General features: G+C 48.3%; 8 protein-coding genes across 8 annotated transcripts; 5 read left to right on the top strand and 3 right to left on the bottom strand.

Moving 5' to 3' along the window:
- Positions 1–88: 88 nt before the first annotated feature.
- BBBOND_0104660 (hypothetical protein, conserved) lies at positions 89–1,727 on the top strand (the record flags this gene model as incomplete). The annotated part of the gene is made up of 2 exons (XM_012910889.1): positions 89–299; positions 877–1,727. 2 exons carry the CDS (start codon positions 89–91, stop codon positions 1,725–1,727), a joined length of 1,062 nt encoding a protein of 353 aa, XP_012766343.1.
- Positions 1,728–1,839: 112 nt separating this feature from the next.
- Positions 1,840–5,244, top strand: BBBOND_0104670 (hypothetical protein, conserved; the record flags this gene model as incomplete). The annotated part of the gene is made up of 1 exon (XM_012910890.1): positions 1,840–5,244. One exon carries the CDS (start codon positions 1,840–1,842, stop codon positions 5,242–5,244), a length of 3,405 nt encoding a protein of 1,134 aa, XP_012766344.1.
- Positions 5,245–5,514: 270 nt separating this feature from the next.
- BBBOND_0104680 (ski-interacting protein, putative) lies at positions 5,515–6,955 on the bottom strand (the record flags this gene model as incomplete). Its single annotated transcript, XM_012910891.1, has 3 exons — positions 5,515–6,726; positions 6,788–6,902; positions 6,939–6,955. The coding sequence occupies 3 exons, from the start codon at positions 6,953–6,955 to the stop codon at positions 5,515–5,517; spliced, it is 1,344 nt and encodes a 447-aa protein (XP_012766345.1).
- A 68-nt stretch (positions 6,956–7,023) lies between these two features.
- BBBOND_0104690 (hypothetical protein, conserved) lies at positions 7,024–9,908 on the bottom strand (the record flags this gene model as incomplete). Its single annotated transcript, XM_012910892.1, is given in 10 exon segments — positions 7,024–7,128; positions 7,163–8,276; positions 8,314–8,492; positions 8,532–8,636; positions 8,672–9,366; positions 9,404–9,496; positions 9,526–9,590; positions 9,631–9,725; positions 9,746–9,857; positions 9,868–9,908. The coding sequence occupies 10 exon segments, from the start codon at positions 9,906–9,908 to the stop codon at positions 7,024–7,026; spliced, it is 2,604 nt and encodes an 867-aa protein (XP_012766346.1).
- Positions 9,909–12,225: 2,317 nt separating this feature from the next.
- On the top strand, positions 12,226–13,292 carry BBBOND_0104700 (hypothetical protein; the record flags this gene model as incomplete). Its single annotated transcript, XM_012910893.1, has 4 exons — positions 12,226–12,283; positions 12,319–12,416; positions 12,664–12,982; positions 13,018–13,292. The coding sequence occupies 4 exons, from the start codon at positions 12,226–12,228 to the stop codon at positions 13,290–13,292; spliced, it is 750 nt and encodes a 249-aa protein (XP_012766347.1).
- Positions 13,293–15,177: 1,885 nt separating this feature from the next.
- Positions 15,178–18,054, top strand: BBBOND_0104710 (hypothetical protein; the record flags this gene model as incomplete). Its single annotated transcript, XM_012910894.1, has 1 exon — positions 15,178–18,054. One exon carries the CDS (start codon positions 15,178–15,180, stop codon positions 18,052–18,054), a length of 2,877 nt encoding a protein of 958 aa, XP_012766348.1.
- A 935-nt stretch (positions 18,055–18,989) lies between these two features.
- On the top strand, positions 18,990–20,732 carry BBBOND_0104720 (hypothetical protein; the record flags this gene model as incomplete). The annotated part of the gene is made up of 1 exon (XM_012910895.1): positions 18,990–20,732. The coding sequence occupies one exon, from the start codon at positions 18,990–18,992 to the stop codon at positions 20,730–20,732; it is 1,743 nt and encodes a 580-aa protein (XP_012766349.1).
- A 974-nt stretch (positions 20,733–21,706) lies between these two features.
- BBBOND_0104730 (phosphate transporter, putative) lies at positions 21,707–23,380 on the bottom strand (the record flags this gene model as incomplete). The annotated part of the gene is made up of 1 exon (XM_012910896.1): positions 21,707–23,380. The coding sequence occupies one exon, from the start codon at positions 23,378–23,380 to the stop codon at positions 21,707–21,709; it is 1,674 nt and encodes a 557-aa protein (XP_012766350.1).
- Between the last annotated feature and the right edge of the window lie 200 nt (positions 23,381–23,580).

Below are 23,580 nucleotides of genomic sequence, written 5' to 3' on the forward strand. Positions count from 1 at the left end.
GACAACTCAAGGCACTGCTGGCGTCGTGAACTCCCGAAGGCAGCTAGATCGTGTTCGTGCCTTTTAACAGTTTAGTAATATATTCCGAATGGTTATGGATACGTCAAACATTCCCAACTTGGGGGTGGAGACGCAACCTGTCGGGACACGCAACGGGGCGGACTATCTTAAAAAAAGAATATCCACCTCTACTTCGAGAGCGATGGCGGAGGACGGTGCTTGGCAGATTCGGTGTATCGCAGGGGCGCTTTCTAACTCAAGGGGTGCCTTTCCGGAGAATTTAACCTACGAAATAAACGGTAAGTGTTATCTTACATACCTAACCCTACGTTCGTGAAAATATCCGCTGAAATCATTTTCGAAACTACACTGCAGTATGAGTTTTCTCTATCTTTTGCGCATATCTAACGGCTTGTTTTCAATGTTGCCTCTCTGCATAACGCGGTCGTACTCAATCCGTATCCTACTTATGCCATGAACACCCGCACCCGAATTACAGGGACGCAAACGATATTGGTTCCACGAAATGGCCTATATTTAGGATTTCATACGCCTTGTGTTAACGGTGTGGATCTTTTCCGTTGTTTGTTTGGCGCTTCTTGTCGTTCGATGGGTTGCGGGTTGCTGCAAAGGGCAGCAACATTGCGCTGATACCTTCCATAGTCGTGTGACCGTTTACTTGCTCATATTAAATGCGGATCTAATGCGGAAAACGCTGAATCTGATCTGCGGAAGAGAAAATTACGTGTTCCTTACATACATCGTGTCGGCCATCTGATGCGTATTTGTTGACGCAGGAAAGCGCGGTAGCTCAGCAGCAAGTATATGTCTAATGATGCACACGTGTGCTGTTACCAGCTGTTAATGTGTGTTCAGGTGGCGTGCTCATATGGATCGCCCGTGGTTACCAGTCCGAGCTAAAAGTCAGGTGCAAGAACGCCCTGGAAGTTGTGGACGGTTTCTACTACGCGGAATACTTCCTAGATACCAGTAAAATACTCGACGAGCATGGCGAATTCCAAGCGTCGCTGACAGTTGAGGCGAGCGAGCCGGAGTACGAACCGAAGGCTATGGTGTCACAGCAAACCATCGTAGAAACGGTCATGCGCATGAAAAGACAGAGGCAAATGAGAGCAAAGCTCAAGGAAAGCGAGGAAGGTACGCCGGAAACTCAGAACGGCGATGCCACGGCTGATGAAAACCACCCCGATGCTTTTGAAGCCTCCAGCGCGGATCCATCAAGCGGACAGAATACAACACAGCCAGCGGAGGAACAGGAGTCGAAAACAGCGTGCCCGGCATCTGTGTGTGTGAGGGTTATGAATAACACGCGTAACGTGTATGGTAAAACTGTGGAGAACCTGTCGGCTGCGCCGAAGAAGGAGGCGGCAAGGTTCATCAAATCTAACTCCGCTTCGCCGCGAACACGCTCCGACGTATTCAACACAGCGGTGATAAAACGGGACGTGAGGCTTGTGGATGTAAGCTCAGCGCATAACAAGCGCAAAAAGCACACCAGGATGCTGGAGAATCCTACCAGCAGCAAACCGATTTTCGAACTAGCGGAAACGGAAGGCCAGTCTGGCGACCCTACACATCTTGTAAGCACCCTTGGAGTAGCGGAAGCCAGCAGGAAAACCGCTCTTTTGCAGAACTGTTTGGTGTCTATCGCAAAAAACGAGTGTGTTGGGGAGACCTTCGTCAAGGTCAATAAAATCGCGTATTGATTCGCCATTCTGCAACTGGAAAACCGCATATTAATGTTAGAATTTTCACCGCTAGCCGATGTGTCAAAATGTGGTAACGTTACACACCAGTGTTTGCTGAGCCGCAACCGAGATGTCGTTTATCATGAAGCGCCATTCGGCGCCATGGAAGGCAGCGATATTTAGGGTTCTGCGCATAGCGTGCCTCAGTTGGAGTCTCACGACGTGCGGAAATGCCGCCGCCAGTTTAGCTTCCAAGGACAGTCAAACTGGCTTCACAGCGTACGGCGAATCTTGTGCAGGAGCTGGTTGTATATTCGACGAGTCCAGCGTGGGCGCCGACATACACGAGTTCTGCCTTGTACCGGGGGTGGGGGGCGGTAGAGCTGTACAGCTGGTGCGCCCAACCGATGATCACCTAGGATTGGAACTGGTCGAAGAGGGAATGCAACTCTTGCGCTCCATACCGAAACCAATCGCAATAGTGACAGCAATCGGGAGCGTCAAGACGGGGAAGAGCTCGCTACTTAATGTGCTCAATGAGCACGTTTTGTGCGCCAAGGGCGACCAGCTGGATGGTTTCCATGTTAGCGATTCCGTCAATGCGACAACACGTGGGATATGGATTTGGTCGGAACCCATCGAGGTGGAGTCCAGAGTTCTGCAAGAGCATATAGACAAAGGTCTAACGTCAAAATCAAGTGCATTCGATCACCTGGTAACTGTGATGGATTCGCTCATGGGAGGAACATTGCGTGCTAAGTTGACGGCAAAAGGCCGTGCTGATTTCTCAAAACGCTCCGTCGATAGAGTGAATGTTGTATTACTGGATGTGGAAGGGTTTAACTCCACAGACGGATTCCAGCGATATGACGAGGCCTTGTTCACACTGGCGGCAACCTTGAGCACCGAACTCATATACTTGACTCACAAAGTTCTAGATTCCAGGGATCTTTTGGACCTACAGCACATGCTGCAGACCGCAAACTCAACTATAGTCAACATATACAGATCGTTGTCAAATGCACCAAGCGTGGTTATAGGTGAGGGTAATTATGCGCGCAGCCATCAGGGCGTGTCGGTGATTCAACAGGCAGGCGTCGCGGAAGAAACCGGTTGCGATGCCTGCAATATCATAACTAACGTCAGCAGGACGGCGTCGGGTGAGCGGCTTGGTGGTGGATTGCTCGACCTCCAGACGCGCACTACGCTAACCATGTCAGTGCAAGGATTCAATTTGCAGCTCCAAGAATCCGCACTGGACTACTTAAACGAAGTTATCAATGTGAAACGATTCGATCTGTCTTATAACGACCAGAGGTCATTTTTAGCGAACTTGTCTCAAATGAGGGAGCAATTCGTGCGCTTCTTCAAAGCCGACAGTAGGTCGAGGGCTACGGCGTCATCCCCGGATCAGTTGGCGACGGACCTAATCTCTAGGATGACTTCAGGGTATAAATACGTTATTCCGCATGTTTTCGGGGCAGTCGACGCACTGCTAATGTCAGCTCCATCTAAAAATAATAAAACGCCAAGGAAATGCGAACTTGCCCGTGGGTATTTGGAGCAGGTGTTAAACTTTAAAATTAGGCTATTCAAGCGATGCCTGATGTCTCCCAAGACACGTGTTTCGTTCGTGTTGAATGATACGGTCCATATGGCGGGAAATGATTTTGGCGACCTTCTCGATCACCTGGTTAAGACACTGAATGACTCACTAAAGGCTGGATCTGTGGACTACGAAGGCGACTTCCGTTTGACACGGGCGAACCTGGTGAAGAACGATCTTGTTGATCTGTACGCCCAGGAGCTTGGGGGGTTCACGCGCAAACTTCCAATACCGCTTCCCGTCGAGCTGGCCGACTTTAATGAAGTCACAAAAACCAAGTACATCCAGCTCATTGAATTATACGCGAGTTATGACATCACCCCCGACAATTACCGTGCCTTGAAGGCAGATTTCGAAGGGCGATTGTCAAAGTTAATGGAATACTTCGACCATGAGCTTCACGAAATCACCTTGAAACACTGCCGGGCCGTTCTACCGGGTGTTAAGAATGCCATAAGTGAGCTCACAGCGCAATTAAAGTTGCCAGTCTTGCCCTCTGTGATAGAGGACCTCGAACGCAAGAGACTTGAGATACTGGATATCTTCGTACAAGCAGTAGATGCCAATGGAGTTGAATATTCCACAACTGAAGCATCCAAAGCGGTAGCAGTTGAGGTTGTGGAGTTTATAGACACGCAAATACATGACCTTTATAGGGAAAACGAGTCTGAAATTAATGCTGTATTCCAGGAAGGTACGCGGCGGGCAATCGAGTTTTACGTGAGCAACTCCGACCGTAATGCTGTGGAAAAGTACCGCGTCAGTAGCACGGATTTCGTTGAAAGCGTTAACGCTTGGATCGGCGGCTCTTATGCAGCCTACTACCAAGTTGTCGGCGACTTCAAGGAGATGGACGACATGAACCGAAAGTCACTGGAGTTTCTGGGGAAGCAGCTCTCCCTTCTCGAGAAGGAAAGCATGGACCATTGGGATGACGTATGCCGGCACTCTCTGTCGCAAACCATGCATCGATTCAAGAGCACATTCGACGTGCAATTGCAGCAGCTTGTGCCATTTAGACCTGCACCCAAGCCGATTTTAAGGATCGCCATAGAGTACCTGCGGGCGCGCGGATGGGCAGCAATGGCCGAGTTGCACTGTGGCACATCCCAGGTAGTGCGTAACACACAACCGATCTTCAACCGCATGGTCGACGAAATCGGCCAGAATGCAGTGAAAAGCAACGATGAATCCGTATTCAGGCACTTCCACAAGGAGTTTATGATCATGTACCAAGAGGCCGTGGAACGTGTTGACCACGTCTACCACTTCTACCAGCTTAAAAAGCATATGCACTGGTATGCTAAACGACATGTGTTCGCACACATAAAGGTGGTCGATCAGCTTCTACGGCCAAAAAGGGCTGCAGAAGAGCTTAAGAAGAATGTGGACGTCGATGTGCTGGAAAATATTACGGACGCGAAACTGCTCCGGGAGGCGAAATCATTGCTGCTTATCGGAAGCGCAGATGCATCAAAGACACACGTTATTGACGCCTCTATTTTGCTGGAAGATATAGTTGAGCAGTGGCTGAGCGAAAGACTCTACCCACGTATACGAAATGACCTCATGATACGCATGCCAAAGCTGTCCACTTTCTTTGCCATGGCAGCAGTACTGGTATGCTCTACGCTCATGTTCAACGTGCGCAATGCTCGTCTGATATATTTTTTATGCTGCATTGACGTCATTGCTTTCGTGCATATGATGGGGTTGCGTCGGGTCATGTTGCTCCTCGGGATGGCTGCGCGATGGGCGAAGAACCTTTTGACTATGGCTATCGCTACGCTGGGTGTGTCTTGGAGTGTGGCTATTGCTATGACGCTGCTGGCCGGGTCGCTTCTCTGGCGCCAGGTAGTAAGGCGGATGCCGGCAATATTAGGGGGGCGCCGCCGTTCCAGGTACCTGCTGTTGAAGCAGGGCAGGTAGCACCACATCGCCTGCGCCACTACAGTCATATTGGAGGTGTGTCTAGTGTATGTCGCGTTCAATGCGGGCGTCACCCTTGTAAACCACCATCGCAACACCAGAGTAAGGGACATGGGTGGTTGCCGGCTATTAACAGCGCATGAATACTACACCGCTCCTTGATATCGCCAAATAGATATATAATATTCCTTCATATTGTGTTGGTGAGATTGCCATTTCATTATATGTCCGCGCGACATCCGCGGCGGGTGCACAATAGGCGCTTGCACTTCACGCTTCTTTATTCGCCTTGTCCAATAGCGCTCCCAAACCGAACGGGTCTGATGTCTCCTTGACAAACTCAACGGGCGTTGTCCGTTGTACCTGCGCGGCGTTAGCAAAAGATGGCACGCGAGCTGCTTCACTAGCTCCCAAGGACTGCTTGAAACGCTCGTTGGAGTGCTGATATATCCCGACGATGCTCCGATCAACAAACAGGGGTTTGTCATACACGTTGTAAGTCTCATCTTCGCCGGCGTTGAATCCAGAGTCAATACCCGCCGCAGTATTCAGCAGTCGCGAGTCGTGCGTGTCTGAGACCCTGCTCGGTGCAGGCTGCCCGAGGGCGACACGTTCTGTGATATCCCTGTCCCGGGCGGCGGCAGCCTTGATCTTCTTGCCAGCTCGCTCCAAGCGCAGCTCACGCTCGATCTCTCTCTTGCGCTCAAACTCGGCTGCCTGCAGTTCGCTGTGCACGTCAATCCGAGAACGCTCCTCGCGCGCACGAGCGGCCAGAGCACGCAGTTGCTCCTCCTTCTCCTGCGCCTCTTTAAGCTTCTCCATACGATGCGCTTCGTTTCGCAGCCGAACCTCCTCACGTGCCGTGCGCTCCGCCAGTGAGAGGCTCTCGCCGAATACGGCAAACTTCTCATTCACGTACACCTCCTGGAGGCGGCGGCCATCAGCCTGCACACGCTTGTCAATCGGGATGGTATAGCCCTTAGAATTCTTCCAGTTGCTGATGCAAGGGGGGATCTTCCACGCCAACTGGTCCTCCTTCGTCAGCTTACGAGGGGGCGAATGCTGCAACGGAGGAGGCGGCGACGGCGCCGCAGCAGGCAACTTCTTGTTGCGGTAACGCGATGGCTCCAAAGGATCCGTCTCTTTCTCCACCATCTTGATCAGACGTTGGTTTATGGTGCCAGCAGACTGCTGACTTGGCGTGTAGCGAAAGATTACGGGTTCGCTGGTGGGTCCAGACGAGGCGTTACCCAGCTGCCTACGGCGCGTGAGTGTCATCTCTAGTGCCTCCCGTGTGCGGTCTAGGTTTTTGTTAACGGCATCGTCAGTAGGACGGGCCAGCGCGTCCTCGCTGAACTGCTTCTCCCGTTGGTCCGCCGGTTTGGAGTACACGATCTTGTCGCTGCGAACTCCCTGGCGCACCACCCTATCGAATTCCGGCCTTCCTTCGCTGTCATATTGCAGCGCGAGGGTGCGAGAACTCTGCAACAACATCAGATTTGTGCGAAGGGCAACGCGCCGTAGTAGCACACAGCAAACCCACCTCCGCATCGTGTCTAGACACGGCAAGCTCTTCCTGTATTGAGAAGCAGCCTGCGGCGCCGCTGCTTCCGGGTAGAAGCTCCCGCTGGCTCTGCAGCAACACATGGTTGCTTTTCCTGTGACGCGATGACATAGACGACGCCTAAACACACCTCGTGTAGTTCGACATCGTGCGTCGACATGCGATATTTATTTAAAGGTTGTTTTGATGCGAAATTTTCGTATCTGTGCACTACATTATCGACCCGTCAGGAACATGATGAGCAGGTCTACCGCGGTCAGGTCCACTGCATTAAAAATGGAATAATTCCGCAAAAAACACTCGTTTTGGTGGTTTACGTCCTGAAAATAGATGAAGCGTGGCTCAGAAGCTTACCTTTGACAAATTGAAGAAGCTGACGGCCGCCCTCTGCACGCTCGGTTGCGGCGCGCCGAGCTTATTTTTGAACGCCTTTAGCACTACCACCGCGTGTTCACACAGCTGATGAGCATACAGCCGAGGAAATGTCAAACCGAGGCACTTTTTGCTGGCCTCAATGACGCCCATTATCTCGGAATCCTCACCCGTGCCGGTCTCCACCATGTGACTCAAGTACATCGCGTAGAACGTCAGGTCCTCCGGGTTGTGACATCGGGATCCCATCGACTCGAATACAATTTCGTAGTACTTTTTGGCCTCATCGAACATGGCCAAATCGTAATCCGCGGTTTCGGCGTACATCCTTAGCATGTCTTCATTGCCAGGGAACATTTCAAGGCCGTATCTGAGCAGAGGTAGCACCACGGGGGAATTAAAATGAGTGCTCAGAGCACGAGCGGTGGAGACGATTTGTCTAGGACCTAGCACGTTGTCCAAAACTGCGTGCTTCTCAATCCACGGCTTATAGTGGTCCAACCGATGCATTACTTCCCAGGGGCGCTCCTCAGCGACTTCAGACGGCCCCTTATAGCGGAACGCCAAATAGCGGCTGTTGGAAAACAGCAGCTCGAAATGACTGCTACCCGCCCATAAGCGGTTGCACAAACGGCGGTAATACGGGGCGCCAGATGGGCAGGTGCCCAATGGGTTGAGGGACAGCAACTTCTGCACCCCGTAAGGGCCCTTGTCACGAGGAATGGTGCAAAATTTCATCGGCACAATAACCACATCCGTTTTATAGCGCCCACGTAGCGTCTCCCCGAACCAGCGGGCGTCGTTGCAGTCGCCCAACGTATAGAAGAAATGGGTCTTCCGGCGCAGCGGCGTGTACTCGTACTGCGGATTGAGAACTATGCGTGCGCTTGAAGCCGCTCGTAACGCACTCGACGTGGGCATGTCAGATAGTATTGGAGTTCCTGATTCGAGATGGTGGTTTACCCATTGGACGAGGTCCTTCAGGTCATCTCTGTTGTAAAGCTCCCCAACAGGAGGAGTGCGCATTTCTTGCACGGGCATCGTGGTGAAATAAGGAGCCAAGGCGAGGGAAATCATCAACATTGTTATCCAGTTGCTGCAAATCATGCTGCGCCACTAAAGGGCAAACGTACGAAGTTTTGACGCGAGGCAGGCGGAGGAGCAGCATGGAATAGCCCGAAAACACGCACATCAAAGGAAGCGCCAGAACCCGTAGGCGCGACACCATCGTAGCCATGGACGCGAACACCACCAGCTGAATACCTAGGTAATAGTTGAAACGCCCTTGAAAGCCACGAATAGACCGGTCACCCTGCTGTCGCTCAGATATGCATGGGTGGAAACTTCTTACCTTGCACGAAAGCAGCATGAGAATCATTAACGACGCTGCCGCGTAGTGGAACAGTCGCGTACTGGCTATGCGCTGCAACACGCCCGCAGAAATGGTTCGGAACTCCTGAAGACACATTACGCCAAAATGGTAACACCTACCGCCCCCATCAAGTAAATCTGTGAGTCGAACGTTGGCCTAGACAGACCCAACTTGGATAACAAAATCTCATTTATGTGGCCATCATGGCGACTAGTGAGAGCAATTAAAGCATTCGCAAACACGAATATTGTCAGCGAAAGCATGACCTTCTGGAATGCAGTATAGACCCTAAAACGTTGGGAGCAGATGCCATCGGGCTGAATTGCATGCATTGAGATAAATACAGCCAGACAACCCGTGAACATGACCGACGTAAGCAAGAAAGAGGGGCACAGCATAAGCAGCCACGAAAACGTGAGGGATCCTAGCGCTACCACGCTTATACGTTTCATTTCTGCATCCGTTACGGCATTGAACAGATTCAACAAAAATAAGCAACCCAACTGAGTAGCCAATATGTGCAAAGACAGCTGCCACGTCAAGATCATCCACGTGTACGCGACGAATAGGAAGGTGTAATGGCGACTCACACGGCGTCGGTGCGCCAAAATGTGGCGGATGCACAACAACGACGCCCATAGTGCAGGAAGCGCGAAGTTCTCACGCAGCGGGAGGGCGGAAATACGACTGATCAACTTCTCGTAGAAGTTAGACAAATAGAGCCCAAAGAAGAGGACACCGGCCCACCTGGATTTCCCTATCTTGCAGGCCAACAAAAACAAGAGCGCGACGCCACCTGCATTTAAGACGAGCACTGAAAGCAAATTTGTGTTATTTGTCCCGCAACGTGCCTGCAAATGCATAGAAGTTGAACGGATTCGAAAATATATATCGCAGGTTGCAGAGACGATAAAACGATCCTAGGATGATTTCTGCACACGAAGCTGTCAGATTATTTACACCGATTGCGTACCCTGCACTATATTGAGCCGCTTGAAAGCGACGACGATTTCAGGGTACTCCGTGCGGTCGTCATGACTGGTTAAGCAATTGAAATGATAGTATTCGTTGAGCTTACGTTAGGGCGTTCCACACCGCTGCCCAACTGGGTGCATCGACAACATCGTAGTAGAAGGACAAGTAGAAGGCTGACTGCTCGTGGTTATATATATCCTACGCGTGATGGCACACACCTCTGAATAGTACATCAACTTCTGGTCCTCTGGTTCCAGGTCGAAGATGCCGCGGTAACGCCGCAACAGCAAAATAGACACCAGCAGCCTTAAACGGTTAGTTGCTGATGAACTACACTCACCATACCGAAAGCGTCGCAGACAAATATGGATGGCTTTTCATTCTAGCATTTGCGGTTCAACAGAATCTGTAGGTGCAGCTACACACCGTGTAAGAAGCCCTATCTAGCTGTGAATTCTCGTTGCTGCTGGGACATCGGCTTCAATGCGCAGCACATTATCACATGTGCCGAAACTATGGTCTAATATTCGTCTGTAGTTGGTTTCTAAGGCTTCCAAAAACAAAAACGCTTATGTTGTGCGTCTTATCCACCTATGGGATGTGACATGATAAGACAAGTCGCCATTGTGTGTGTGTCCGGCCTCCTCATTGACCTTCTACACACTATCATGATTCATCGGCTATATGCCACCCCCGACAATATTACTTAATACAGTCGCCGATAGCTGGAGCCATACGAGCTGTCTGCGGTGGAGAACGCTGTTGCTACGCACGGTGTAGAATCACTGATCGGCATCTCGAAAATGCATAACGATTTGGAAGTGACTTATTGGCATTGTATAGCGGCTTGGATTCATTAACGCGATACTCCGAAACGGTAATGACAGTGTGTTAGTGGTGACATAAATGAATGGAATTCACCCGAAGCGTTAGCCATCCTCTAAGTCACGCAGCCACCCCCACGTTTTATATGTTGCTTGTTTCTGTTATAAGGACTATTGCAGGCACGTATCTAATACGGTGAATATGTGACGTATTTTGACACGGAGACTTATTATTTCGCACTTTTACCTAAGCAGCTGATGTGGAGACATGTGACATCCTACAGATTCCTTTGCCATCTGTTGAGCTTATATTTGAGTTATTGCACGCAAGTAGCGTATATACGTAAGGTATCAAACAGCAAAATAGGATCTCTGTAAGAATAACAGATGCGAATGTAATAATGATCACAATATATACGCATTTAAGTATTACGCGTAACACTTAACAAAAGGCGCCTTCCCCATTGTTTGGAATTTTGGTTTTTCCGGTTTTATGCTGCGTGCACATTCTCACCTGGTCGATTACTATCCGTCGATTCTTCCATATCTTAAGAATCTACGGTCCTCGTTACATCGGCAGATTTGTGGCCCGCCGCAACGTCCTACAAAGTGGAATATCCCATAAAAATCACTCACATACATATGAATTGGTAGTGAAGCGTTGAAACTTTGAGGATATACAACCGAAGTAGCGCAAAGGCACCTGGTTGAAACGGCCTCCTATAATAGTTAGACACTACGGTACGTGCTGTGGTAGCCGTTGAACGCTGACGTATGAAACGTCCAGCGCATGTGTTCATCACAGTGGCGAATGAAAGTTGCAATCAGCGCTACTACCAACCCTGAGCTCTCTGCGAAATAAACAACCCATAATGGCGCAGGTCGGTAGACTGCGAATCACAAGCTTATAGAGCACCTTATGTTGCCAACGAAAAGCAACCAAGCGTTTCTGATTCATGTGTCAAACAGAATGGGGCGACAAAACATTTACTTTTTTGCAACCGCGTAAGTGCACCAGCGATACCTACCATATAATTGATTGGTACGTGGCAAAACATGGCACAGGTTGTCTACCAGCATTCGCGCATCATGCACTCCCATGCCAATAATGTTGCTCAGCACATATGTTGCAAAATGAGGACACGTAACCAACAAAAATACTCGAACTCAAATCATCCAAAAACTACGACTCACACCGACGTCAAACTGCGCTCTTGAGGGGATAGGGCGCTGTAGGCAGCATCTGTCACAGAAACAGTATACCCAACAGCGTGTGCGCCTAGAATTGCCCTGTAATGCAATGCGAGTGACAAGCAAAAGTTTGCACCTTATTAAAGCAGTTACGCACTGCACTCACTGGCATCTCTGGCGTTACAACCCGTAGACAGCTAATCACGCCAAACAAGATCATACGTTCGTTTATATACGAATTGTGTAATTAGGAAAACCTATTACCCCGTCAATTACTCAATACACACCAGAGAGGGTGTGCACACCCGTAACCGGCCATACACAACGTTGTACATGGCAGCCATCTATTAGAAGTTCTACAGGTATTTTACATTAAATATAGATACACTAGGGTACCTAATAGAGGCTGCAATATGACGTAGTATCGGTGCAACATATCAGGCTATGGGGCATATCACATCGACTCATGATGGCTATTGGAGCGACGCTATACACATTCACACTTCTCATTGAACACGCATTCCTTATACGATTAAGCCCTTAAGAGGGCCTTGTTTTCAATTCTAGGGTCCACTGCGCTATTTTGTTGGCGCCTAGACGCGGACTGATACGCTACCGCGTGCCCACCTCCACCGTACACTCGCAACGGAGTAACTTAATTATTACCATCGCCTTTTGTAACTATGGCTGCATCTGTCGATTCGCGGGCCGAAGCGGCCAACTACTACGACCCTGAGAAAAGTTAGTGCAAACAATAGCCGTTCAATCCCCTGCAGATGCGACCGGTGACCACTACTGTTTCTCGGAGACTACTCCGATGTACATCCGTCACGAATTTGTCAAGAAAGTGTTCGGCATCGTCACCATCCAACTCGCTGTAAGTTTGCTTCTATAACATAGCGCTACGAATCCCATTCTACGCATTATTCGTCACCTTCTGTTGCAATTATGATGTATCACTCTGGATTCTGTCGCATGGTAGAGCCGTTTTCCTTCCTTATGACTAGTTCTTTCTCATGCGACACCTTGTTCATTGGCGGTGGTAGCCTTTTCTTGAAGATTTATTTTGGTAGGCGTATTTCGTTGCGACCTCTACAATACAAAACTCATGTGAACTGTAGGCGACTTTCGCTTTTATGCTTGCAACCTTTAACGTCGAAGCCATGAAACAGTTCTTCCTACTGCGGCCTTATATTGGGATAGTGGCAATCATCATCTTTATGATCGCCTCGATTGTAGTTGTTTGCAAACGTTCCTTGGCACACAACAAGGCTGTAGCCGCTTCTCTTTTGGTTTTGATGACAGGATGTATGATGCTTTACGTTGCGTGCTTCGCCGTGCACTTTGCTGCATTCGAAGTAACAGTAGCAGCGGGCATGACAGCTGGTTTGACGCTGGGTGTCACTCTTTTTGCTATGCAGACGAAGTATGACTTTACAGGTATGCGTGGTTATCATGCTTTTAAATGTCTGCAGGGTACATCATGCACATATTCTGCTTTAGCCTCGGCCTGTTCTTCGCTGGCATCCTCATTGCAATCTTCCCTAGCAGGGCGCTGCGCATTGCGTACTCAACAGTTGGAGCTCTGCTTGCGTGCGTCTATCTGGTTGTCGACATACAGTTAGCCGTTGGTGGTAGGAAGCACGAGTGGACAATTGACGACTACGTCATCGCGGCAATATCCATCTACCTTGACATCATTAACCTCTTCGTCCATCTGCTCAGGCTTCTTGGTGATGCTAATGAGTGAGGAGTTGCTGGAGCTCGTAAATAAGTTTACAATCTTCTCCGGCATCTGTTGTCAATGGCATGGAAATACATGCCAAGGAGCGCTCTCTGGAACGTTTTCTAATGTACTAATTAATATCAATAATCAACACTGTGAATGGCCTAATGTGAGTAGTGACATCATTAAACGTCGTCGCTCCATGATGTTATATACTGAATACCTCCTCGCGTAAATAATAGCCTCAAATGGATGCCAGCGTTTCCTCGTAAATACATAATCCATCGCCGTATTATAGTCGAGTTAGCATCAGGCATTTGTGTTGTGAGTACTTTTTCGTGATAAGAAAGTGAAACTTTACAGCGTATCACCTCCGGGCGGCAAGCGTGGGCATTGCTAATTGGATAATCTGACGCAAGAACGCACGCACATTAACCATCAACGCAATACACAGCGCCTATTGCAGCGGCACGCCTGTTATAAGAGACCTATCGTATTAACGAAGCATAATTATTAAGTCCGTGGCACGGATATTTCAGAGTTGGTGTACCTGAGCTACTTATTATTATGGTGTCTGTCTTTTACAGTGTGCTCTGACTACATGGCCAGGTCCGATGTTCGGCTTTTCAGGGATATATACTAAAGGTGCTGTTGGTTGCAGGTTCACGTCAGGCAGACCTATGTAACCCTTGAATTCTGTACCGGTGTAACCGTCGGGATTCCTGAACTTCGGTTTCCCGCATTACCATATAGCGTTTAATCATGTCAATGTAACCAGATTTGAATTCCGATGGAAGGTGATTCCGCCACCTTCTCACCGCATCCGTGTGCCACGCTGGTAATGTAATAGTAACTGTCTGTGCGCGCTACGGTGCGAGATTAAGGTGCTGAAGAGTCACATGGATTTGCCAGCCGACACAAAATATTACATCATATAGATACTCTAACAATCACTCGCATTTCGTGAATTCACCCGGCGGATGGCCCAACGCCTCTCCCATGCTGCCGACTCCGGCAGCCTCTGACCCGTTTCAGTCCTATGTTAGTATTAAACGACAACAGTGATTATTACATCCCAGTCATTGCATCTATTATTATGTTCTCTCATCTTATAGTGTGCTATCTGGCTACATGTGACTTGTGTTACTGTTAAGTTTACCAAGGCTACCGCCTCACTCTGAAACCGGTTGCGGGATCCACGTCGGTCCATTGCCGATCGTCACTGGTGCCATCCATGCGGGCGTCTATCAAGTTTGGGGTAGAGGTTAGTTGGCCGGGTCATTATCATCAATAGGTATCACGTTACTCATCGCAGCGTACGGATTTGTAGCTCTAACATCGCGTTGGATGTGGGAATATATGCGATCGGAGATGCCAAGAGCTAGTAGATGCATATTATACTGTCGCTCCACAATCCATTTCCACGTCACAACATTTGGTACAACCATGGGCATCGTCTTATCCTTTAAAAGGCATTGGTACCTTTCACGCTTCTATGGCATCGTCTCCACAACGTTATATGCGCTGTAAATCGCCACATCGAGAATGGCGATAGCATTGCGATGATAATGTATCGCCAATGATGGGTGTCTTGCAGAGGAGAATTTTGTTGGGAAAGACAACGATGCCTCATACATAAAATTATAGTTACATAAATTGCATAAAAAAGTTATCAATGATATAACATTAACACTGTTGTCTAATATATTAATTTTTTAGTCCTTATTTTTTGAGGAAAATTCTTCCATAACAAGGCAGCTAGCTGGGGAGGTGGAATCTTCACTGCCACTGCTTTGAAAATTACTAGCCCTTCTTATTAATTAATTCATATATTCATGCGTGGTAAGTTGGTGGGAGGCCATTTTTACTCAGGGTTATTTTTGTCTGTCGTCGGACGAAAAATATAACCATGGCGCAATGTATGAGAGTCCAGTTGGCAATTTGCGCTATAGTTCTGCAGCTTATTGGATTCATAGGCGCAGTGGAATATGGTTTCATTAATAATATGAGTTCTTTGGGTGCCAATCCCCTAGTTGTATACCACATAAACATGGATGAAATTGGGATAGCAACTCTGACATGCCCACGCCAAGTCAACGGAACTGAGTACGTATGGAATCCCCAACCAACAGCTGATCACGACGTCAGTCTCAAAACCTATGTGATTGAAGACGGTAAATTTCACTTCGTCCCTTTTTCAAAGGTAGTGGTCACCGAAGCACCACGCCCATATGTTCGGAAAGTGTCAAAGGAGTCGCAAACAGACTTGCATATCGATCTAATGGATGACGATATATATGCCATTACTGAAGAACGTTTAGTATTCATATGTGGTCCAAGGGATTTGGTCTTGACAGATGCTCTGCAAGGCCAACTTGCTCGCCTACCGGAGATTTATGAAACGGATATTTATTCATGGGATTCAACCACGCCATTGATTGAAGAAATAGCTAAGATAGGAATAAGCCTGGGTGTAATATTCTTGCACAGAGGCCTTAATCATCAATTACTGCAAGGCTGTGGAAGTCGTCCCTCGAAACTCTTTGCTCGAGATAATGACGTGACTGTAGACCCTATCACTGGCACACGTTCTTGTGTAGTAGATCCAATGTCGACATTACGCACTGGGTTCGTTTGCAAAGGCAGAATAGAACCGAACGATTGCATGAAATACCTCCTGTACGAAGACAGAGTGGTAACTGCTCCTCGACCATATTCGTATCGTTATTTTAATACCCATAAGCCTTGGGTGGTAGCTAGATATTTTAATGACGTAGCATTACCCCGTTTCAACGGCGAATGTCGATGCATAGATCCTAAGACTGGTCACGTGAAAGCAAGGATGGAGATTCGTTGGAAAACTGAATACGTTTGTGACATAGCTAGCATGATTGTTCGTAACAGGTTGAAGCCTATTAGTGGGCCGTGGTGTTCAGTAATGCTACATCCGGGTGCTACGTTGACCATTAAGTTGCCAAAACAGACAGACAAGTCGGCTGCTACCGGCGAAGAATACGAAGAAGACGTTGACGATATTGACTATGATCCTTCGACAGTTCCATTTTCGCAACTTCCATCTACCCACGCATACGAAAGTGAATTCAAGCCGGACACGGAGTTGACGCTACGCCAAATACAAACGATTTATGACATCAATGATTACGACGAAATCGTGACCAACAAAGCGTTCACTGGCGACGTGCTCGAGGTAGATATTTCACAAATGGAGAGAGGAGAGGTTAAGCTGAAGTACCATACGGGCAGACCTCTTGCATTACGAAGTGGATACAATTCGTTCTTATATCATTGGACATTCATATCTAGGAACGAATACGTTCTAGAAAAGATACGCGCTGTGGTGAACGTCTCATTTGCGCCTACTTATCGCTACAATATTATTGGTTGTGACCGATGGAGGCCAGGTATGTTTGATCCGGCAAATGACGTTGGCTCTCTTACAATTAGAAACATGCGGAATGGTATAGGGAAAATAGCTGAATGGCTGTTAGATGTCATGAGTGGCGAGGAACAAGCGGGTATTCAATGCCAACCCAATGAGGAGCTGTTTCCAAACAATTGTGAGTCCACAGGATACGATCTTTCCTCCAATCAGGTTGCGCCATTCCCTACATCTGTGCGCAATGTCACACTTTACCCCGTTCGAGGATTTCAGGTATTCGAGATGAGCTTCCAAAATGTGCCTGTCAGTCACGCTTGCAGTTGTGTCGATGAACATGGATACGAGACATCTAGGCTAATTTTGAGATCCAACCGTCGTGAGGAGTATGAGTATACAGTAAGTCGTGAAGAGGCAAATCAAAGGTTGCTGCCCTACTCATTACTGCCCTGGACCGAGGTGGCTTTCTTACACGGCGATCGCACTCCTATGCAATCAATTAAGCTACACAACACACCCCATAGACCTATGAAACTACATTCGGGCACAGTATTATCCATGCGGTGTGTTATGTACCACGCATTGTACAACGGTGAGAATAACGCTGCCGCAATGCCTACCTGGTTACCAGATTATCCTGGATTTAACCATTACAAAATATATACTACCGCAGAAGGAGATAGGTTAATTAAAAGGCCACACGACGAGAGTATAGCTGGCACAAGACGTGGATTCCAAGTCACGCTGTCAGAATACACAGAAGAATATAGTGATTTGCTAATCAAATCCAACAGTGGCTCAATTTTGGTATCCAGGGATCCAGATCACTCGGAATACGTGCCCATGACATTCGTTTGTGGTAAGGAGATTTCAGAATCAGATTTTGATCAAAGCAACGATAACGCAGCTGCAGCTGCCATTCCCCCACCTGTAGCACTATTAGAGGAATACACGTGGAACGTAGTTCAAATTGACGTAGAGATGACGGACCCATACATGCAAGGGTGCGGAATTACTGACTCAAGAGATACTCTATTCAAGCCCGAGACACCCAAACTCTACAGCTCCATCATACGACACCCTCGCGGCTGCAAGATCGACATTCAGACTGCGGGTGAGGCGGCGTTCTACTGCCCAGCACCGTACGTCCTGGACCCACCCAACTGCTTCGACCAGGTCTCCGTGAACGGTGAAGTGAAGAACCTCAGCGACATCAGCCAGTCTTTGGTGGCTTCTCGAACTAAGCACTTCGTTACCTTGCGGTTCGACAGTGAACTCATTGGACCCGGGGAAAAGCTGCGCCAGACCCCGCCACTTGAATGCCGCTGCGTCACCGTCAAAGGCATCGTCCTCTCCACCATCCAGATTGGGAACTACTACAACAAGTAACAAGTAGCTCAGATTTGGTCACTCTTTTGGCAATGAACCACTTTAATTGTCATTGTTCATGTTGGTCGATCTGGTGGTTTGTGTCACGCGTGAGAGAATTGCTTTGGGTAGAGTGTTGCGATTATAATTGCCAGTCTAACGACATATTCTTGTGTTGTCGTAGCTTTTTGTAACTAGCGTGAATGGCCATGGGCCCGGTGAAGACCGTACTGTGGAATTACATGTCACAACCACTTAGTTGGGCACTGTCTACCGCAGGCATTAGGAAGATGCAACTTAGAGGTTTGCATCTCCGTTCGCATTTTGAAACCTTAACAATGCCCTTAACACACGACAAAGAGCAATACGTGGTACCTTGAACGGGACTTCACTGAGCCCCCAATTTGGGTGAGCAATTACTGCGGCGGTGCCTGAGCACGTTGGTCGACCGCTGGGAGTGGGTGGCTAGACCGTGTGGATTTCACCCTATTTAGGCGAATCTCGGTCATTCTTTGCCTATGTATGAGTTAATCTTCGGTGTGGTGGCATTTATCGTCAGCATCGTCATAAGTCTCGAGGTCGTAACCCCAGAATGCACCCTAGCAGAGGCTTTGAGGGGCGCCCCGCAAACATGGCCACCCACTTATTAGTTACCCCGCAGGAGTTGCTACGCAAGTGCGCACAATGCCAGTCTATGTCGGGTATCCACATTTTCAGAGTTTGAGTGGAAGTGACTGCAATTTGATGGAGATTATGCTGGCACCATAACCAGTCATAGTTTAGTTAACCGTGATTAGCAAGAACGTGCAGGAGCAGCCAGCATTGAAAGCACGCTTACGAGAGCGTACCTTGAGAGCAGCCGGGTTGTGTATCTCTACCTGAAGACGGTACTTTGAGGTTCAGGTACACTGCTAATTTTTGTCCGCGGCAGTGCTTTTGAAACCGTCACGTGCAAGATGGCTGTGTCAGCAGCAGAGAATGAACAAACCTATCAGGCAGTAAGTGATTCTACGGACTGCAATAGTCATGCGAAACACAACGAGGATGGGAATGAGGGAATGCTGATGGATATTAGCGAAATGAAGGCAACGGTGGAGGATAAGATGGAAACGAGGGAGTCGCTACAGGATATTAACGAAATGAAGGCAACGGTGGAGGATAAGATGGAAACGAGGGAGTCGCTACAGGATATTAACGAAATGAAGGCAACGGTGGAGGATAAGATGGAAACGAGGGAGTCGCTACAGGATATTAGCGAAATGAAGGCAACGGTGGAGGATAAGATGGAAACGAGGGAGTCGCTACAGGATATTAACGAAATGAAGGCAACGGTGGAGGATAAGATGGAAACGAGGGAGTCGCTACAGGATATTAGCGAAATGAAGGCAACGGTGGAGGATAAGATGGAAACGAGGGAGTCGCTACAGGATATTAACGAAATGAAGGCAACGGTGGAGGATAAGATGGAAACGAGGGAGTCGCTACAGGATATTAACGAAATGAAGGCAACGGTGGAGGATAAGATGGAAACGAGGGAGTCGCTACAGGATATGAGGGAAATGATGAAGTTGCTGAAGGATATGAGGGAAATGATGAAGTCGCTGAAGGATATGAGGGAAACGATGGAGTCGCTGAAGGATATGAGGGAAATGATGGAGTCGCTGAAGGATATGAGGGAAACGAAGGAGATAGCTGAGACGATGAAATCGTTAGTAGACTTGTTGCAGCGTGGCTTGTTACATAAATACGTCGTTGCTCCATGCGTGTTGAAAACGCCACATCCGGATGGTGGAGCAGGGACCTCACCCTCCGGTAGCGGTCAACAGCAGTTGTGTTCTGCTCCTCCGCAATCACAACATGCCAGTTCACAAGCTCAGTCGGTAAACATACCCGAAACTTGTGTGGTTAAAAAATCGCCTAATTTAACGGCCCATCAACAAGTGGTGTACAATTCGCTGATCTATGTCCCTCGCAACTTCAAGGAGGCTGTTGACTGGTTGATTGCCGTGAGGGGAGATGATGGAATGAAGAACTTGAAGGCTTTGGGCGCGGCGCTTTACGATTTTTACGCACACATGTCAGGTAGATTCACAGAGGTGTCAGATCTAGATAAAGTCATACGCGTTTCTAGAGAGTTCTTAGAGCAAGAGAAGCTTAAAAAGCGTCGATCCGTTAAGCGTATTCTGATCAAACTAAATGATCGTTTGCGTAAAACACCCGATCAGCTAGCCAAGCGCATTGGCTCTGCACACGATACAAAGAACGAGAAGTACTTACAAAAAAAGGGTCTCACTGCTGACACCATCGCAGAAAACCTATGTTGCGTCGTGGATGCTTGTGCGGAGTTCCTGGGAAGAATAAAGAACCGCAGTCACTACAAGTCTGCTTACAGTCCGCAGGCGACGTGGGATGCGTCATTTTCGGCTCATCCGGAAACTGGCGTAGTAATCTTCGTGGGTATTGCGCCAATGTTATGCGCAAGCATATCATCTTTGAATGCTGCTGTGTTTGCTGCGATGTTGAGATTTCCGCCGTTTATTGCGTATAAGCGTATGCAGGAGTTGATACAAGCCTTGGGTTACGTAGAGCCAGAATGCCGCGCTGGCATGACGGCTTCGTATGTCGGAGATGCCTTGGAAGGTTTTGAAGAGACAATTATCTTCCTTTACGAACTCGCTGGCTTCTGGATTTTCTACTGAATAGGGCATGCAATGGCTGGATAAGCCGCCACGCGTTGCTTCTGAGCCCGCAATACAGTGGGTTGGCGTCTCTTCACCACTCAGTAAACATCCCAAGTTTTTGAAATGCACTCGTAGCGAGCTTTGTGAATACGGTCTTCATCCACTGCACTGGCGTGGAAAACAACTATGGGCGACTCGTGAATCGAGCTCGTGACGCAATAGGATCTGCTTTCATGCAACGCCATACAACGAAATGTCTGCATACCCGACTCCATGTGGCAACGGAAAGTTCATTAACAAAGCCGAGCACTACTCCACATCACCTTGGGTGAACGATGTATCAATACTGCTTGGCGTAGCTTGCTAGCATAGCAGTTGCGAAAATACACGGCGCATGTTAAGTGCAAAGCATACTGATGCTTAAACCTAGTATGACCTCACAGCTTAACATTTGATCTTATTAACTATCCTGACTATCTACGCTGACAATTCGTGCAGAACATGCAGGGATGGTGTTACTGCGTATCGATGTGAAGTTTCCGTTTTTGAGCTCTGTATCGCCCGCTTGTCATCACAAGTGTTATGGTGATAAACGGCAGGTAAAGTGGGCAATAGCAGTGATGGCGACTACATTCGGCAACAGGACAACATGGCACCCGCAACCAGCATCAGAGTGAGGCGGTGGCTCCGCTGAACCGAAAAACAGCCCTAGGCACGTAGCCACATAGCACACCATCAAATACGGTCACGGGAATCGTGTATAACTAAACGCAGTCTCTTTTCACGTAACACTAATGGACCAACTCGTGCAGCAATACTGCTCCCAGTAATCGAGTATTTCAAGCGTCCAATTCTTCGCACCTCTGAATGAGCACTTCGACGATTAAGTTATGATACCTGGCCTGAGCGTTCATGTAAACTGTACAAGCTGCTATACAACACGCATAAAAATGTTAGAAAAAATAGTTTCTGTTTTCGAATCGATTAAAAAATTACATTGGTGGTGTGCCATCTCTACCGGAAATGAGCTTATGGCAGAATATCACCACGATGTAGATGATCGCCGACATTATGCCACTGCAGAATATCGTTGTGATCCAAGTAACGAAAATTTTTCGGTACAACATCAAGTTAACGCCATTTGTAGTAATGCGTTTGAGAATAGGGAACTTCGCCCAAATCTTATGTGACGGAGGCTTCAGCTCAATTACTGGTACTTCGTCGTGGAGCTCCTGTGTCTTCAGGTTTTCCACAAGTCCTACCCCTAGTATGCTCGAAACAGTGGAATGCGTAGAGCTCAGTGGTATTCCCAACTGGCTGAGAATGAGCACGATGCTGCCTGCCGTCGTGTCGATCGTGTAACCCCTCGAGGGGGTCACCCGAGTAAGTTTCAGTCCCACAGTTTTGATTACCTTGTATCCGAACAGCGCGAGGCCACAGGCCATACATAGGCCCCCAGCAAGCAGAATGTACCACGGCGTAAAATCGTTGCTCTTTTCCACCCCATGCATATATAGCATCAACACAGTCGCGAATGGCGCCACAGCGTTCGCCGTGTCGTTTGCACTGTGGGATATGATGACGGTGACGGCACCTATAACTTGCATCGCTGAGAACATGACCTCAGTCTTATGGTTATCCGTTTGCTTTGCATTTTCCACAACTTGTTGAGTTCTTTCCTCATCATCTATAGCGCTTTGTAACAACGTTTCGTAGGCAGACCGCGAGGTACCAATGTTTGATATATCGACGATCTCAAGTTTGCTTCTTCCTACTTTCAGTTCCATCGAATGAGACCTTCCTTCTGAAGATATTTGCCTTGATGGTGAGTTGCGTTTCACTCCCAATTCTTTGTTTGTGTCATTCTGATTTTCCAGAAATGACCACCCAGCTTTATTTCGCATGGATCCACAGATATATACAAACGGGACTGTTATCGCAAGGAAACAAGTCATTATTATGACAACAACGGCGGCTTTATTGCCGTTAGATGCATTGAACCATTGTTGGTAATCATGCAATAGCCCCTCTTCGGCCTTAACCTTCATGATCGGTGTTTCGAACGCCAAAAATACAACTAGCGGGATCGCCGTGATGGCGAGCAGAAGCCAGAGCGAACAATACAGTACCTTGTATGATTTCTTCCTCTTCAGTATAGCTTCTTGCAGCAACAGGTACATAGTGCAGCTGACTGCAACAGCAAGCAGGGGCACACCGATCCATGAAAGCATGATGTAGAACATTTGCATCCACCTAACGCTATTCACACGACCTGAAGCTACGCCGAACCCTGCGAGAGCCCCAATAATAGAGTGTGTCGTAGAGACAGGCATCCCTGACAAGGTGGCAAATAACAACCAAATCGCTGCACTGGCGGTTGCGCACATCATACCCATTGCCAGATCCTGGGGAGCATCTTTGAACGCACCGAAGTTCAGCACCTTTGTCCGTATAGCGTCGGTGACAGACCCTCCCAGTAGAATGGCACCAAGAATCTCAAAGACAACTGCAATAGAAATAGCGCCGCGAAGTTTTAGCGAGCCACTTCCCACAGACGTAGAGAACGCATTAGCAACATCGTTTGCGCCAATTGCCAATGCCAAGAATCCGCTCACTATACCCGAAGTGATGACGATCCACAGCAGCTCCGGATGCGAGACATCCATCTTTGATAGAATCGGAGAATACAATGGACAATCTCAAAGGCGTATCTACATCTTTTAAAACCCAAAACAATTGACAGTGACGGATCTCACGCGGTCAGTATCGGTAACGCCACTTAGGCTGTCACTCCCCATGGTACACCGTAGCACACAGCTGAGCAGTGTGCTAGACTCTCCTTACCAGACAGACTTATTGTATTAAA

This window comes from Babesia bigemina (assembly GCF_000981445.1).
Source record: "Babesia bigemina genome assembly Bbig001, chromosome : I".
Classification (NCBI taxonomy): domain Eukaryota; phylum Apicomplexa; class Aconoidasida; order Piroplasmida; family Babesiidae; genus Babesia; species Babesia bigemina.